Source organism: Symphodus melops (assembly GCF_947650265.1).
Source record: "Symphodus melops genome assembly, chromosome: 8".
Classification (NCBI taxonomy): Eukaryota; Metazoa; Chordata; class Actinopteri; order Labriformes; family Labridae; genus Symphodus; species Symphodus melops.
In genome coordinates this window covers 27749494-27767899 of record NC_136698.1, presented here as the reverse complement: position 1 = coordinate 27767899, position 18406 = coordinate 27749494, and the positions used below count along the sequence as shown (strand labels likewise).

Genomic DNA, 18406 nt, shown 5'->3' with positions numbered 1-18406 from the left:
GAGTCAAGACTGTAAAACTAAAAAGAAAAAGCCTCAACATGTAAACACTGAGAAGTTATTATTATTATTATTCTTGTGAATCCTCAGGAGAAGCATCTGTTTCCTGCATGAATAAAATAATAAAGGATTTATTTACGAGGGGGGGAAGAAGAAGTCTTCGGTCAGACCCTTCAGCGTCCCCCTTCCCATGAACACATGCAGCTCTTCCACATTCTGCTCTGCAGAAACACACCTTCAATCGAGGTGGCACATCCAAAGAAAAACACACACACACACAGTTACGGGTGATTTAACAACCAAACAAGAAATCATCATATCGTACATTTGCAGTTCTTTATACAATCAACCAGTTTCTGCCCTGAACAGAGAACCCTCATGGAAAGGAGCGGTGGTTTTTCAGGGTGTGGTGACCGTGTGGTCAGGTCAGTGTCTATGTCAGCCCACAGAGCTAGAGCCTTACAGCTGAGGCCTTGAGGTCTCTGGATCAGACCAACCACAGCCCACTGTCGAGAAGGTCAAGACTCCGCCGCTAAATGTCACACTGCTGTTTTAGCTTTAACTGCCGTCATTATGTGCGGCAGCGTTACTCTGTTGTTCTTTCGCTGGATTTCAGCGCTGTGTTTACTGCTAAAGAAAAAGAGAGGGGGGGGGGGGCGGAAAAATGAAATACCCTGACTCCCACACTCTAACATACACACAAAACTAAAACCCGATCTTGTAATCAGTCGTGGAATCAATCAGCTCGCAGCTCCCGCCCCCTCAGTTAATGAGCCACTTACCCTCCCTCAGAGGTGTAAACATCCAGCCAATCAGGCTCAAACACAACAGGCTTCAACCAATCACAGCGCTGCTCGAGGAGAACAACAGGGCATGAAGACAGAAAATTACAGGCTACAAAACACACACACACACACACACACACACACACACAGTCCATTACTGAACTCCCTGAACAGACCTCACACTTACTGAATGACAGAGCAGAAAAACCCTCTCTCCTCTCTGTGGTTTCTAAATCTGTTGTAGTTTTTCTGAATATGCAAAACCTTCAACCAGCTCTCTGCACGTTCAAAATGTCGGCACGTATTTTTTTTTATTTTTAACAGGATTTAATTGGAACAGCTTGAGCCTGCAGTATTATATCATTGAACGCAGACGGAGAAAGTGGCTCTGGGTTCAAACTGTCATGGCTGTGCATGGTCTTATTGATAATGATGAATTGGACTTTTAAAGGTTTTTTTTTTTCTAAATACTCAAAGACCCTTAAAATAAAACAAACAGTGAAAATAATACAACGAAGACATAATGCGAGAGGAGGAGGATGAGAGTTGAGCTTGTTGGTGGTTGTAGGTGGTGTAGAAGAGGTACTTTTTTTTTAGGGATTTCTTGAAGGGGGGGTGGGGGGGGGGGGGGGGGGTTCTCTGAAGTTTTTTGGGAGTGAGTTCCAGAGGGTGGGAACGAGCCTTGTTCTTTATATATTTTCAGTCTTACAGATGGTCAGAGAAGCTACAGAGTTCCAGCCGGGGGATTCAAGATGTGAAAATGGGCTTTTTTTGTTCATGTTCTTTTTCTGTCTGACTTTATAACTAACTGTGGCTCTGATGAACGTTGTGTTAGTGTAGATAGAACACAAGTCAATAGAAAAAAAATTAGATTAGGCCGACACAAAATGTGGAATACTGACAATAATGAAACATTTAACCTGAATTCACTGCAAAATCCGATTTTGTTCAATAGCAGAAGTTTCAATTACTGGACAGTTTGTCAGTCTTTAGTTTTGAAGAGTTTTTTCACTCAAAGGTTTTTTGAAAATATATATATATATATATATATATATATATATTGTCTGCAGTACAGGCTTTGGGCCCCAGACCAGCAGGGGGGCCCCCGAGGGCCCACAAACTTTAAACCACATCAGCGGCCCAAATTGTGCAAATTTGCACTGACAGTAGAAACCTCCCTAACGGGGCCCCATCTGACAGCACACACTCTTGTTGCCTTGCTAAACGTTGCACGCATCGTTGAAAACCAAAGTTTGTAAATGAAGATCAACAGAGAGTCACTGTGTGAGAGGAGACAGGAATAAAGACGAAGAGGAGGAAGCGTTGGGACAATGGCAGACATCGTGGTGATGAACGCTGGTTTTAAGGCCCCCAATTATTTAAGGGCCCCGACAGACTCCAGAGTCCCCACTGTACATACTTGAATTTCCCTCGGGATCAATAAAGTATCTATCTATCTATCTATCTATCTATCTATATCCGCCACACTTTTCTACCTTTCAAATAATCTTGTTTGGAACCACAAGTGACTTTGCTTGTCTTCTTGTGTTTCACATTTTTATTTAAAAATCAAAGGTATCACAAGAGGGACGTGCACCACCTTATAAAATATTATCAGACAATAAATGGATTTGCTTTTCTTTCTTTTAGAAACAACAGAACTTAGGGAGTAAAGTTTGTATTTTGAAGCTCAGAGGACGTTTTAGTGTTCTGCTTGCGTTTCCTTATTTCTCCTTGTTGAACAAACAGGGGGATGAGTGCTGTGTGATTGGGTGAATGTGACACGGAGTGTGAAAGTGCTTCGAGTAGCTGTAAGAATAGAAAATAAATAATAAAAAAAGGTTCAAGTCCATTTGAAGGAGGAGCCGGCCTTGTAAACACACAACAGAGAGCAGCTGAAGGGTCTCCCTCCTCTGAGCGCTCTGTATTAAACAAACCTGAACAGAAGAATCGTCATCATAGAGGAAAAACAACAACAAAACTTAAGTTATGAAAAAACAAAAAACAAATGTAAACATTAACAGCAGCCTGCTCGGTGAGTCACAAGCTGCTGATTGAAGCTGAATGAACACTGAAGGTTAACAAGGCGTCATGAAGGAGTCACATGTCACTGTGATAACCTCGCACATTTACTACTGTGTTGTTCTTCACTGCACTCATGGAAGTCCTTATATCATTTCTTCATGTTGAGTTGGAACACTTCACCTATGTTATTGGTCCCTCTAGTGGTGACAGACAGCTACAGCAGGTTGATAAAATGATTACTATTATTAGACAACTTGTTATGTTTACACTGAGTTAAATACTCCAACATTTTATATTTTTACATTATTTATTTTATAACCTTCAACAAAACATCTGGAAGCTCTGGGATCCGTGCTTAAATAAACGTTTAGTTCTTTACACCTTCATAGTTCATATCTGCATTTAATTGCAAGTGAAACCAAATAAAGTGTTTTTTGTGTTAAATTGTATTTCTGTGTTTTAAAAAGAAAAACAAACATCTGATTTTTTTTTAAATACTTCGGTCACTTTTTATGTAGATCAATAAAAATCCAACACATCGTTAATAACTCTCACAAAATGAGATATTCCAGCAATAACATAAAAACTATAGATGACTTAAGCGGCCGAGAGACCTCACAGGTCAGAAGATGACTTTGATTGGATGGCAGAATGGCGACGCTCCGTTGTGTTACTACAGGCTGGTTTGCTTAATATCATCATCATCATCATCAATCTTGATGGTCATGTCATCATAACCCCGTCGTTCTTCATCCTCCCTGCGACACAAGAAAACAACAAACACACAGGTTCAATATTTACTGTTTCCTTCTCTAAGGCTGTTTGAACACAGTTAACAGGAAGTTAAAATGACATGTCATGCTAATGTAAACATTATTCCACTGGAAGCTAGCCTTAGCCTTAGTCAGACATGTTTATCATTCATCTGTGTGATCACTTTGTGTGTTTATCATAAGTTTACGTGACTGTCTCATTTTTGTTATTGTTTAAAGGCAGGGTTGGTTATTAAGTAGTATTCCCTCAGTGCTCCTTCTGCACCCGCCCCTCCCCTCTGTGCTCGCTCTAAAGCCACGCCCCCATGTGCTCCCTCTAAAGCCACGCCCCCTCCCCTTGGTGCCTGCTCTAAAGCCACGCCCCCTCCCCGCAGTGCCTGCTCTAAAGCCACGCCCATTCCCCCCTCTGTGTCTGCTCTAAAGCCACGCCCCCTCCCCTCTGGTCTCGCTCTAAAGCCAAGCACACTCCCCTCTGGTCTTGCTCTAAAGCCACGCCCCCTCTGTGCTCGCTCTAAAGCCACGCCCTTCATTTTGAAGGTGACCTCTGCTCATCTCTTCATCGTGTAGAAACGACGTCTCATTCAGCGGTAAGTAAAGAGGTAGAGAACGAGCAGGGAGGCTGTGATTGGTTCATCAGAGAGCAGGGAGACAGGGAGGCTGTGATTGGTTCATCAGAGAGCAGGGAGACAGGGAGGCTGTGATTGGTTCATCAGAGAGCAGGGAGACAGGGAGGCTGTGATTGGTTCATCAGAGAGCAGGGAGGCTGTGATTGGTTCATCAGAGAGCAGGGAGACAGGGAGGCTGTGATTGGTTCATCAGAGAGCAGGGAGGCTGTGATTGGTTCATCAAAGAGCAGGGAGACAGGGAGGCTGTGATTGGTTCATCAGAGAGCAGGGAGGCTGTGATTGGTTCATCAGAGAGCAGGGAGACAGGGAGGCTGTGATTGGTTCATCAGAGAGCAGGGAGACAGGGAGGCTGTGATTGGTTCATCAGAGAGCAGGGAGGCTGTGATTGGTTCATCAGAGAGCAGGGAGACAGGGAGGCTGTGATTGGTTCATCAGAGAGCAGGGAGGCTGTGATTGGTTCATCAGAGAGCAGGGAGACAGGGAGGCTGTGATTGGTTCATCAGAGAGCAGGGAGGCTGTGATTGGTTCATCAGAGAGCAGGGAGACAGGGAGGCTGTGATTGGTTCATCAGAGAGCAGGGAGACAGGGAGGCTGTGATTGGTTCATTGATTGGTTGATCGTTTACATTTTATAATAATCGGGATTTGCACCCTAATAAAACTGAGAATTCACAGATTCAAAGTAAAGTGATGATGTTAATTTTTAACGGACGCCTGAGAGCCGATCAAAAACTTTCTGCGGCCATCGGGGTTAAAATGTAATTACATCCCTTTTCCACCTTTTCAAACAGTCCTGTGGTCTGTTGGGTTCAAATAACGATCGTAAATACACAACGTGTGTTAACACGACAGGACGGACGCTCTACAGACTGCTTCGGTCCAAATACAAGATGAGTCAAGCAGCAGAGGAGGTTTGTGACCCTGTAGAGACCAGCTCTCTCTGAACGCTCCGTTTTGGTGTGTGTCTCTTTAAATGCAACAGAATCCCACTGTGACATCACAAGGAGAGCAAATGAAGAAACGGAGCATTTTTCTCTGTGTTGTAAAACTTCTGCAGACCCCAAACAAACGACTGGATGGATTTATTTTATATTTTGTTAGTCGGTAGACTCTCAGGTTTTGTGTGTGTGTGTGTGTGTGTGTGTGTGTGTGTGTGTGTGTGTGTGTGTGTGTGTGTGTGTGTGTGTGTGTGTGTGTGTGTGTATGTGTATGTGTGTGTGTGTGTGTGTGTGTGTGTGTGTGTGTGCTTGCGTGTAGCTGACCTGTTCTTCCTCAATAGTCTGTGAATGATCAAGACGATGAAGACGATGAAGAGGAAGCCAACTACGGCTGTCAGACCCACCAGCCAGGGCTGAATGGTCACAGACGTGGATCCTGCTGCTACTCGAATACCAGTCTGCACACCTAAACACGAGTACACACACCTAAACACAAGTACACACACCTAAACACAAGTACACACACCTAAACACAAGTACACACACCTAAACACGAGTACACACACCTAAACACAAGTACACACACCTAAACACAAGTACACACACCTAAACACAAGTACACACACCTAAACACGAGTACACACACCTAAACACAAGTACACACACCTAAACACAAGTACACACACCTAAACACAAGTACACACACACCTAAACACGAGTACACACACCTAAACACAAGTACACACACCTAAACACGAGTACACACACACCTAAACACAAGTACACACACCTAAACACAAGTACACACACCTAAACACAAGTACACACACCTAAACACGAGTACACACACCTAAACACAAGTACACACACCTAAACACAAGTACACACACCTAAACACGAGTACACACACACCTAAACACAAGTACACACACACCTAAACACGAGTACACACACCTAAACACAAGTACACACACCTAAACACGAGTACACACACACCTAAACACAAGTACACACACCTAAACACGAGTACACACACCTAAACACAAGTACACACACCTAAACACAAGTACACACACCTAAACACGAGTACACACACCTAAACACAAGTACACACACCTAAACACAAGTACACACACCTAAACACAAGTACACACACCTAAACACAAGTACACACACCTAAACACAAGTACACACACCTAAACACGAGTACACACACCTAAACACAAGTACACACACCTAAACACAAGTACACACACCTAAACACGAGTACACACACCTAAACACAAGTACACACACCTAAACACAAGTACACACACCTAAACACAAGTACACACACACCTAAACACAAGTACACACACACCTAAACACGAGTACACACACCTAAACACAAGTACACACACCTAAACACGAGTACACAAGTGATGTCATGAAGAGTGTAAAACACAGGGGAGAAATGTCCCAGTGGATGACTGAAGATTTGACCTTTCACAATAAATGTTGTGTAGACCCAAAGAATCGTTTTATGAGAACGATGTTACAAACAGTTTAGTCAGAAACATTATTATTATTATTATTATAACATGTCTTATTATCATCACAGCAGGGTAAGAGAGTAAAGATCCTTTCCTGCATGTCACGCCCCACTCTCTCCACTGTCCTTTCAAATAAAGGCAAAAAAACCCCCAACACAGAAACACTGACGGTGAGCTTGTTAAAGAATTGCTGAAGTTTTACCTTTGTTAGCTGAGCTGGTGGCAGATAAGAGCAGACACATCAACAGGAAGAAGAGAGCCATCCTGAGTACAGACGCAGTGGGGTAAGACTGGACTTTCAGCTCACACACACCTCAGTTAAACTGCTCTCAAAGTTCACAATCCAGAGGGAGGGTTTCCACCGCAGTGTGTGTGTGTGTGTGTGTGTGTGATCTACTGATGACCAACAGTTTTATTCAACAACACTTGTTTCATAAGCATGACGACAAACACAAGAGCTCAGCTCAGACTCTTGTCTGAATTTCAAGCAAATTTATTTCAGTAAATTCAGTTGTGAATATAAACATTCAGAGATAATTATTATTTGCAATGACAACAGTTACAAAGTCAGCTTTAATGTTATTGGCCTTAAAGAACAGCTCTAATCATTTTAGTGTATGTGGTTACATCTTGAGTCTTAACACACCCAGATGTAAAATAAAATAAAAAACAAAAATGCACCAGACCCACATTAGTTCTGTTCTGTTACCCTATTTGTTTTATTTTGTTGTTTATATTAAATGTTATAGTTTTGATACATAAAGAGCACAGTTCACTGTTTGTAATCATGCTTAACCTATATGATTCTAATTTTATAGTCATGTGTCCTAATTCAATCAATCAATCTGGGTGACTAATTTCAAGGATCTAACCAAGTGTTTTTCCTCTTTTAAAAAATCATATTAAATCATATTAATTGGAAAACTGATAACGAGGAATGTTATAATAACTTTGTTTTAAAACTCTAGAAACGGTGCTTTTATTTTGAAACACGTGGAACGGAAGAGGTTTTCATACACTGCTGACGGGCGGGACGTCTGGCTCATGGGCTGGTCTGTGGAGATAAACAAACGTTAGTCAGGTGAACTTCAAGCTAACGGCTACAACGAGAGGCCTTAACGACCACATGTACCGACATGTCCCGGTTCAAAAGAACGAATAAACCGGACTCTCTGGCCGGTTTCAAGGCGGGAAACACCGACACGAGTCACGCGCTCGTTCCTCACGGTCTGCTGAAGGCAGCGAGGAAGAGCGGCCAGCTGAACCTGTCCGGTCGAGGACTGACGGAAGGTAGGTCCAGGACTGGAGACCTGAAGAACAATCAGGGCCGTGGCTCATACTACTCAGGCCGACCTATTTCCGCATTAATAGTCTTTACTTTAGATCCCCATTAAAACCAGTGCTGAAGCCTACTAACCGTGATCTGGTTCTGGTTCTGGTTCAGCTCAGGTGTGTTACAGAGACGGTTCTGGAGTAAACAGCAGAGGTACATGTAAATGTCAGATCCAAAAGTTATTAGAAATTACTTATTCAATGTAAAGGCTCAGCTTTACCCTGCATTCAAATTCCCACCACAAGATTTTGCTCAAGTATTTCACATTTAAATACTGAAAGTATTTTTTTTATTTAAAGGGGAGCTATTATGAAAAATCCCTTCTTACTTACTTGAATATATATATATATATATATATATATATATATATATATATATGTGGTAACCTGAGTGTTTACCTACCCGGAAAATATAAAATAATCCATCCAGTCGTTTGTTTGAATAAGTTTTACCACACAGAGAAAAACGCTCCGTTTCAAATGTTCTCTCTTTGTGATGTCACAGTGGGATTCTGGGGGAAAAAATCCCATCCCTTCCTGTGTAGTTTCCAGCAGCCACTTTTTTCCTAAGTGGCCATGCTGACAAGTTGCCATGGAGACATAAAACACAATATTTACAGAGATCAACACAAACCAATCATTAAAACAATAATACGACAAGTCGACTCAATTATGTCGACTAATCGTTGCAGCCCTGATTCAAACGTCGCAGTCTTGCCCAAGGACACATCGGACATGTAGCCACAGGAGGTGGGAATTGAACCCCCAACCTTCCTGTTGAGAGACGACGACTCTTGTTTGTTTGAATATGTAGAGAAGTCAAAAAAGGTGGGAATCACCAGAAGCCCAACGATACGTGATGAGTCATGATACGATATGCTGAATCACCAGAAGCCCAACGATACGTGATGAGTCATGATACGATATGCTGAATCACCAGAAGCCCAACGATACGTGATGAGTCATGATACGATATGCTGAATCACCAGAAGCCCAACGATACGTGATGAGTCATGATACGATATGCTGAATCACCAGAAGCCCAACGATACGTGATGAGTCATGATACGATATGCTGAATCACCAGAAGCCCAACGATACGTGATGAGTCATGATACGATATGCTGAACATTGCGATAAAATAACAGCGTTTTATATCCACAACATTAAACTGAGTCAACAGTCTTTTTGTTTCTACACATGGAGCCGACAGAAGACGCGTATAATGTTGTTTTAATGCATCTTAAACTGTATCGATATGAACGATATTGTCTGACCTTATATCTTGATTGAATCGATTTATCGGCCTTCAAACTGCCTTTAAACCAGTTTTTCTCAAACTATTTATGTTTTTGTTTTTCTTTATCATCTCTGTCGTCAGTTCCTCAGGACGTCTATCGGTTGAACGTGGACACACCGGAGGAGGCCAAGCAGAACGTGTCCTTCGGGGAGTCGGATCGCTGGTGGGAACAGAGTGAACTCACCAAACTCCTGCTGTCGTCCAATCAGCTCACACAGCTGTCCGATGACATCAGACTGCTTCCTGGACTCGTTACGCTGGATGTGAGTAACCAAAGTTTCCACCAAGCGGTCCGTTATGGATCAGTACCGCCGCTCCTGACGTGTTTAAGTGATGTGGTTGACGTGACCCTCGCTCTTCTCTTTACTCCGACAGCTCCACGACAACCAGCTGAGCAGTTTACCCAGCGCTGTAGGAGAACTGCTGGAGCTTCAGCAACTACGACTTAGGTACACACACACACTAAGCTAAGCTAAGCTAAGCTAAGCTAAGCGAATTTGTGCATAAATTAACACTCCTGACCATTTTCATCACGCCGACCCTTCCACTTGCGGCGTCATCGGCGGGTTGAATGCGACCGTTGGGCGTGTTTTGGCTAACGTTAGCTGCTGGGTCTCTGGTTCACGCCCACTCGTAGGCTGGCTTCCTTCGCAGGCGGTTGGTTGGCGAGCATTCGCTGCAACCTACCTCTTTTTGATCATCACTTTCTTGTTGCTGACTTCAGCCTCACAATGACTCAACTGTTAGTTATGGCGCCTCATGTGGCTCAAATGTGCACTGCAGGTATAAATCCTCAAAGACTTTATTTATTTGGCGACCAAAATAAACTAAAACCCGGTCTCTGGGACTCACTGGTCTAGCGGACTCTGTCGCTCCATCCGCTCCTTCTGCATCATTTCTATTTTACGTCGCCGCCCTCATTCTGAAATGTGTTGTCAACATTGGACACACACACACACACACACACACACACACACACACACACACACACACACACACACACACACACACACACACACACACACACACACACACACACACACACACACACACACACACACACACACACACACACACACACACGTCTGATCCTCTCTTGTGATTCCAGTCACAACCAGCTGAAAGTGCTGCCAGTCGAGGTGTGCACTTTGAAGAACCTGCGCAGCCTCACTCTGCAGCAGAACCAGCTCGAGAACCTGCCAGAGGATCTTGGGATCCTGGAGAACCTGACTGAGCTGGTAACGACACACTCGAGGATGATGTGTTTATTTTACCAGCTCGTTTGGTGTGATTGTCCTGCAGCGTCTTCCTGTCCTACTTTTACCTTTTAGGACCTGTCCAACAACAGTCTGCAGGAGCTGCCTGCCAGCCTGGGTCATCTCACCTGCCTGCAGAAACTCAACCTGAGCCACAACAAGCTCAGCTGTCTGCCTGACAGTCTGGCCCAGCTCACCAGTAAGCTCTCCTCCAGTATAAGTCCACTCTCCTCTGCTGTTGTTGACTTCTTTGTTCCAGGATGCATCAGGTTAGTCTTCATGGACTTGCTCGCCGCAGGGCCGTTTTCCCCGGGTCATGGTCGGCGTTATGTCGTATGACTTGTGTCTTTTTCTCCATCACTAAAAAGATTTAGCGTTCTTTAAACTGGGCGCTAACGCGACGAGAGCCCGACCAATCAGACGATTTCTATTCCTCGCGTTGCTGTCGGCCACACTTTTTCGCCGCTGAAGTGGAGGTCGGAGCACGGCGTGCATGAAGGTAGGACGGCGACGGTTGAAGGACGACACGGTCCCTCGACTACAGTTAGAGTTTAACCGGGTGACAGCGTGGTGCTGCTGAAGTAGCTTCCTTACATTTAGCTATTCACTTTCTGGAGATTTGGGTTCGATTCCCAGTGGGTGGTGAAAAAACACAAGCAGGTGGCAGAGTCGCCATCAAGGGGCGGCGTCTCTCTCTTCTCAAGAAGACACTGTCCTGTTGTGACGTCCCATGGCATGGAAGCCGGATGCCGATAGCCGCTACGTAAATAGCATCACATGATAGCAGCTAACCGCTAACGGCTAACAGCTAACCGCTAAGGAATAAATTCAACAAAGTAGAAAAACGCGAACGTAACACAGGAAGTGATGATTCTTTCAACCAATCAGAGGACTGCAGTGTTTAGCTCCGCCTTCTCAGGTCGGCTCCACTTTCTTGGCTCCCCGACTGAAGGGTCCCAAAAAGTGTGACGGTACGGATCGGTTATTTGGGAATCTTTACCGGGATCAGTCGATGGAAACGCCGCAAAATGTGCCGTACCGAGACGAACCGAGCCGGACCGCTCGGTGGAAACGGGGCTTAAATCAGCAAGTGATAACAAACAGCTTTAAGTCCGATTTGGACACACAGGCGCTGACAGGAAGTGACCAGACAGCTGTTCTCATCGCCATAGAAACCATCTTAAATGTGAAGTCATCAAATAAAACCATCACCTGTACCGTCATGGAGGGGGTCGGTGTCCATCAAGAGCGTTCTCTTAAAGGTGCAAAGGGACTCTGCAGGTCCAGTGGAGTTTGTTCGACTGTTCCACCACCGGGGGGCGACAGAGGAAGGTCGTTGAAGGTCGGTGTCAGGAAGTAGCTGAAGGTTTTCAGTTCACCTGAGTTCTGATTTTAATCCGACAGGTGTGAAGCTGCTCGACTGCAGCAACAACCAGCTGACAGACGTCCCTGCCAGCCTATCAGAGATGCCTGCTTTGGAGCAAATTTACCTCAGACACAACAAGCTCCGCCTCCTCCCAAAGCTCACTGCTCCCAAGCTCAAGGTAACCATGGCGACATGACCGTTGTCCTGGTAGTGCAGGTTATGTTTATTCATGAATGGATTTACAGAGGTCTCAATCAGCCCGCTAAACCTGAATCATGCTTCTTGGCGATGGCTGATAAAATCCCTTTATTGACTTTGAGTCACATTAAATAAAGAACAAACGTTTGCATTGATTATTGATCAATAACAGTCTCTGATATTCTCGTGTTGTCAATCTGGCGTGTAGGAGTTGTACGTCGGGAACAACCAGATCGAGCGCTTGGAGACGGAGCAGCTGGCTTGCCTGACGGCCATCTCTGTCCTCGAGCTGCGAGACAACAAGATCAAAGCGCTCCCCGAGCAGATCACCCAGACGAGCACGCTCACACGCCTCGACCTCACCAACAACGACATCTCCACGTAAGCCTCCCGACACCCCGCCGCTACCTTTAGCGCTTAGCATTTTGAGCTAATGAACCAAATGAGGTGGACTCGGGTCTGCGTGTCACTTGAGCTCGATGTGTTTTTGTGTCAGTCTTCCAGCGTCGCTCAGCCTGCTGCCAAACCTGCAGATGTTGCTGTTGGAGGGAAACCCTCTGCGAGGAATCCGCAGAGACCTTCTCACGGTAGGTGACACAGAATATACCTGTACAGGTGTTTAATACAGGTAGGTGCTCTCTCTCTTCAACCAGCTGTGACACTCAGTGTATGCTACTTCACATTCTGACCACCTGTGGCGTCCGATAGCGAGGAGCTCAGGATTCATTTTCATTTTTATCACTGATGCAAACATAACAACAACAAAAAAGTTTTTTTCCATCACAGAAAGGAACCAATGAGCTTCTGAAGTACTTACGAGGACGAATTAAAGGTACAGTCTTTAGTTTGTTTTTTCTGCCCTGAAACGTGATGTCATGACCCTTAAAGATCAGTCGCTCTGAGTGTTCGTCATCTTCAGCCGTTACACTCCGTCCTGACGGCACACGACACGAGCGAGCCGTCAGGACTGTCCTGACTGCTCGCCATGGCTGCTCACGTTTCTTATTTCCTCTGTCGCTCGCGTAGATGGACGAAGAACGAGGAAGGAGGGTCTCTACACGCCACTGACCCTCGCCCTCCTCGCTTAACAGATCTTGTCAGTTTGTGACGGTGCATAAATATCCACATCCATGAGGGAAAAACTTGTCAACACAAAACACTTCAGTTTGTACACCTTCAAAATAAAAGCACCAGATGTCAAACTGATTTTGAGGGAACGCTGCAGCCGATTTAAGTTTGGCCAGAAACTTTATTTTAGTTAAAACATCCTGTAAATTACATTTCATTAAAGAACATGAAATTCAACAAAAAAGAAAATGAAATAAACAAAAAATATATTGTATATCAAACAAACAGAAGTGAAGAAAAGTGTTTAAAACAGACGCTTTCTGTTTCAGAGGAGCCGGAGAAGGAAGATGAAGGACACACAGCGATGACCTTACCCAGCCAGGCTGCCGTCAACGTTCATAACATCAAAACTCTGAAGCTGTTGACTTACAGGTCAGTGATGGTCAGAACCAAAGGTGGAGCTCCAGGTGTGAAAGGTGACTGACCTTCATACGGAGACATCAGAGGGATGTTTGCTCAGGCTCGACGTCCCACCAGCCATCTTTGTTTTTTCTGTTTTTTTGTGGCACAAATGTAAAAATGTAGAGACAAAATAAGTTTTAGGGGTGCGTAGAGGAGACTCATACATTCACGCACATTCACACGCCACTAACAAAGCAGCAGGAGCAACTTGGGGTTAAGTGTCTCGCCCAAGGTCAAGAGCTGTTACTCCTGCTGTTGTTGAAGGTCATCTGAGACCAGAGCTTCATAGTGAGAGAGACGGTCTCTCCTCTAAAACAAAAATACATGATCATCACATCCTGATGATGAAGTCCAATATCCAAAAACTTAAAAAGTGTTCATGTGTTGAAACTGCGTCTTAAAGGAAGCGTGTGCGACTCTTTGAGCTGCAGCATGAAACTAAAAACCAGCTGCTTGTTTGGACACGCCTCCTCTGTACGCTCTCCTCCAACCACACGCAGGAGTTAGCAAGCCATCTTAATGCAGCACCATTAGGCTAAAGAGGCGCCCTGCATTGTTGTGTTAGCATGCTAATGTTAGCGCTTCTTAGTTAGCTCGTAGCTGTTGAAGTGAAAGAAGTTCTTACACTGACATGCAGAACAGTTAAAGATTTAAGTTTGCTGATTAAAGCTAACCTTCATTTTTTTTTTAATATTGAGTGCTTTAAACGCGAGTTCATGCTAACATGATGCTAACACAGTGCTAACAACAACACAGCCAGCAGGACTCCAGCTTCTGCCTCATTGTAAACAGTCAGGACTCACACACACATTCACACACTGGAGTTATGATGCGTTTATATACGACCTCATTAAACCGCTGAATCGTCCGTGTGATGTCATCGTGTCGCTCGCAGTGAGAAGCAGGCGGCAGATATTCCAGGGGAGATTTTTGACGCAGCAGCAGATCAAGGTGTGACCACCGTGAACTTCAGCAAGAACCAGCTGACCTCGGTACCTTCCAGGTAAACACTGATACAACCACAGCCACCATGTCACACACTCACACACACTGACCACACGTTGTGTTTACAGGCTGTTGGAGTTCCAGTCGTCTCTTTCTGACATCAATCTGGGTTTCAACAGACTGAGCAGCTGTTCTCCTGCCGTCTGCGAGTTACTGCAGCTGATGCACATCGACCTGAGGTAACGCAGAGAGACGAGCAGTCAGGAGCGCTCCTTATGGTCCACGTTGGTCACTTTATATGTCATCAGTATCTGTAGATACTGTTGGGGGCGGGGCCTCGCGTTGGGGGGGGGGGGTAAAGAATCCTTTCCCCCCAGAGCCAACTAAAATGCAAACGCACTAGCGATGCTAGCTCTTAGAAGCCGTCATGTTCCACATTGATTCGTTAATAAACTGAATTGTTGTCCGATACGTTTTAAAGACAGGACCATTGATCCAACTGAACGAGTGCCGACTACAGACCTGCACGTTTGAACTTTTGGATCCCACAGCGACCCGTCTAACCTCGTCCTCCCGATCGTCGGCTCCGGTTGGGTCAGATATAAAAGCTTTAGATGTTTCTGTTGATTTGTAGTGATGGAGGTTATCAGCGCGAGCCGGATGTGACGTTTTGTGGGCGAGAAAGATTAAAGATTCATCCAGTGAAGATAAAACCTTTATTTGACCAGCTAATGAAACCTTCAACTTGTTAAAAACATATGAAACAGATTTGCCCCTTTAAAAAGACTCGATCACCTACAATATGAATCTGGTTGGTATCTAATTGTTGTCGTTTCAGGAACAATCAGCTGAGCGATTTACCTGCTGACATGAAGAACTTGACCAAGCTGCGATCCATCACGCTGAATTTCAACAGGTAGGTCGAAGTCCGAACGTTTCAATGAGTGTGAAAACGTTCCAAGTTCCAGAACGGGTCAAAGATGGCGGGCGACAGGAAACGCCCTCCAGTCAGCTGGAACGTCTCCGTCCCGTCGTCCACTCACAGTCCTTTGTACCGATCGCAGGTTCAAGTCTTTCCCTGGAGTCCTCTATCAGATGGTTTCCTTGGAGACGGTGCTGCTGGGGAACAACCAGGTGGGCGCCGTGGACCCCTGCGCTCTACAAAAAATGGTTCATCTGACGACGCTGGATCTGTCCAACAACGACCTGCTGAACATCCCGCCTGAACTGGGCCTGTGCACCAGCCTCCGGTACGGAGACGGCGAGATGTTCTTAGAACTCCGCCCATCACTTTTTAGATCGTACTTTGTTCCCCATTTCATGTCCGATGCATTCTGGGATTCTATCAGTGTTTGTCCGTCTGCGGGTTCGACTCCCCGTGTACAGACGAGTCGACAGAGAACGTTTGAGTCAAACAATGAGCTAAAGCTTGTGCTCTCCCCCCAAGGTGTCTCGGTCTGGAGGGGAATCCTTTCCGCACCCCGAGGGCGGCCATCGTGACCAAAGGAACAGATGCTGTGTTGGAGTATCTGCGGAGCCGCATCCCTTCATGACAGCTGACCACACCGCACGAGGGGACGATCCACCACCATCACCTTCCTGTCATTGACCTTCAATGACCTTCACTTCATTTGTCTGTTTTATCACGAGCTGTGAAACAAACCTAATGGACTGAATTGGACAAACGTTTGTTGACAATCATATTTAAACTGACGCCTTGTGCAATGTCAAACAGCTGATCTCTTAATAAAGTTCATTTTGAAAACAGCGTGACGATCCTTACAGGACGAACTGGTAGAAATAGACTTTTAAATTCTCTGACGCAGCTAATGGCAGTGCAGGAAGTGGAACCAACCGGGTCAATACTGATGTGCATATTCAGAAAACCACGAGCTAGAAACTTTATCGACCCGCGATCAAGCTGACTGAACTGAATAAGCTAATAATCTTTTCATTATCACTACACTGGAAATATGACTTAATTCTCTCTTCAGTCTACATACTTCAAAATAAGAGCTTCTTAGAAAGGGTCCATGTGAGGGAGATCTTCCAGAGCAGGGGTCTCCAACAAGGGGCTCGCATGCTAACGGTAGCTAGCAAGCTAATGGTAGCTAGCAAGCTAATGGTAGCTCGCCAACCAAATTCTAACTGTTAAAAAAAGAAAATAAATATAATCCTCTCTAATAGTCTACGCATAAACCTCCCTCATAACACACTGGATCTATTTACTCTAGATCTATCTAACCACATTACAATAAACTGGCAGTTTCAGAAATCTCATATAAAGGTAAACATTAAATAATATTAATAAACACTGCAAAAACCAAAGTAAAACGGGGGAGTAGAAGTCTCTCATCCTGAAAGGTTGGTGACTCCTGATCCAGAGTGTTCTGTTCATCTTTAAATCATTTCTTTAACAAACGTAAACCAACATTTTATATTAATGGGCAACGGAAATCAGAAAATCCTAAACTGAGAGGAAACATTTAAACTGATGATTATATGTAATAAAACTCAGGAGGAGACTTGGAACTGGTTTACCAAAAAAATATGTATTAGAAAATAAATGGTAAGAAAATGTCAATAATAACACCATATATTCAATTCAAACTAAATCTTTTTTTCCCATCAAAATAAAGTTTCTCAGTTTTTAATGAATCTTCTTCAGAGCCGGAAGTTGATCGCTCTCGTGCCGCTGTGGTGAGACAGGTCACAGATTTTAAAGTTAATAAACAAGTTAAAAACTCACCAACTCCTTCTGAATCAGCTGTCACACGATGAAACAGAAACATCTGATCTTTAACAGAAGTTAGAGCACCGGATTAGCTTCATAAACCTGATTATTAGTCAGCTCACAGAAGCGGAGATTTTAAATCTTTCTGATTGGTCTACAAGATCCCGCGAGATTTAGTAATACAAACTACCGCTTTAGGATTTTAACTCCGCAATCCATACATTTACTTTTCAACTCATATGATGTAAACTGTGATTTTTGTAATAGTCAGATTTTGATTATAAATAAAGTGGAGGAAAAAAAAATTTGGAAGTTAAAAAAAAACAAAAAAAACTTTAAAACTCATATTACATTTAATTAATCTCACGGTATCACATTTAATTTAATTTCAATTAATAGTATTAATTATACACACAAACTCAGGTGTTTAATGAACACCTATGATGATGATGATGATGGTGATGGTGATGATGATGATGATGGTGATGGTGATGATGATGATGGTGATGGTGATGATGATTTTGATGATGGTGATGATGATGATGATGAAGCTGGCGATGTTTCATCCTTGGACAGTTGTAATAATCTGTCCTCAGTGTGCACTTTAGTAAGGACTCTGAATGCTGCAGTTTGATTGGATGGTGAAGTGTAAAGAGGCTATAAAATCAGATCACTTTACGATTTAAATAAACTTTATTGAAACTGTCAACCAGGACAAGTGCAACCCGACCACGTGACCCAAAGGTTAATGCGCCAGTTTGTGTTGTTTTTATTTTACAATCCCCAACAACATGGCAAAAAAACAGATAACTATCTCAACAAACATTTTGACTAAACAAACAACATCAAGAAGCTTTACACACGTAAACTTCCGCCTATCAAATCAATCAATTCAAAAGAGATGTTTGTTTTTTTTCTTTCAGAGTGTGTTCGTGTTAAACCGGATGTTTGCTGCTCACACGACACCGATGACTCTTTGAACTCTTTTCACTGGATCACTGCAGGCAAACTAACAACAAACAGAATGACCGTCTTAACTAAATAACATTCAGCTCTGGCAGACAGAAATG

General features: G+C 44.0%; 2 protein-coding genes across 4 annotated transcripts in view; one reads left to right on the top strand and one right to left on the bottom strand.

Moving 5' to 3' along the window:
• Positions 1 to 3095: 3095 nt before the first annotated feature.
• Positions 3096 to 18406, bottom strand: part of smim24 (small integral membrane protein 24) — a 27127-nt gene continuing 11816 nt past the window's right edge. The window contains exons 1-4 of one of the 3 annotated variants that reach the window (XM_079350172.1): positions 17352 to 17369; positions 6878 to 6939; positions 5468 to 5609; positions 3096 to 3565 (exon numbers count right to left, since the gene is read on the bottom strand). In XM_079350172.1, the coding sequence (XP_079206298.1) occupies positions 3481 to 3565; positions 5468 to 5609; positions 6878 to 6938 (288 nt within the window). In that variant the 5' untranslated portion in view covers position 6939; positions 17352 to 17369 and the 3' untranslated portion in view covers positions 3096 to 3480. Of the gene's footprint in view, positions 3566 to 5467; positions 5610 to 6877; positions 6975 to 17351; positions 17417 to 18406 lie in introns of those variants that run through there. The other 2 variants (XM_079350173.1, XM_079350171.1) reach the window with 2 other exon arrangements.
• Positions 7688 to 16370, top strand: lrrc40 (leucine rich repeat containing 40). Its single transcript, XM_079350140.1, has 15 exons — positions 7688 to 7965; positions 9389 to 9570; positions 9683 to 9756; positions 10416 to 10545; positions 10639 to 10762; positions 11968 to 12107; positions 12336 to 12508; positions 12624 to 12714; positions 12914 to 12959; positions 13525 to 13627; positions 14553 to 14660; positions 14731 to 14841; positions 15441 to 15518; positions 15667 to 15852; positions 16050 to 16370. The coding sequence occupies exons 1-15, from the start codon at positions 7812 to 7814 to the stop codon at positions 16153 to 16155; spliced, it is 1806 nt and encodes a 601-aa protein (XP_079206266.1). The 5' UTR covers positions 7688 to 7811; the 3' UTR covers positions 16156 to 16370.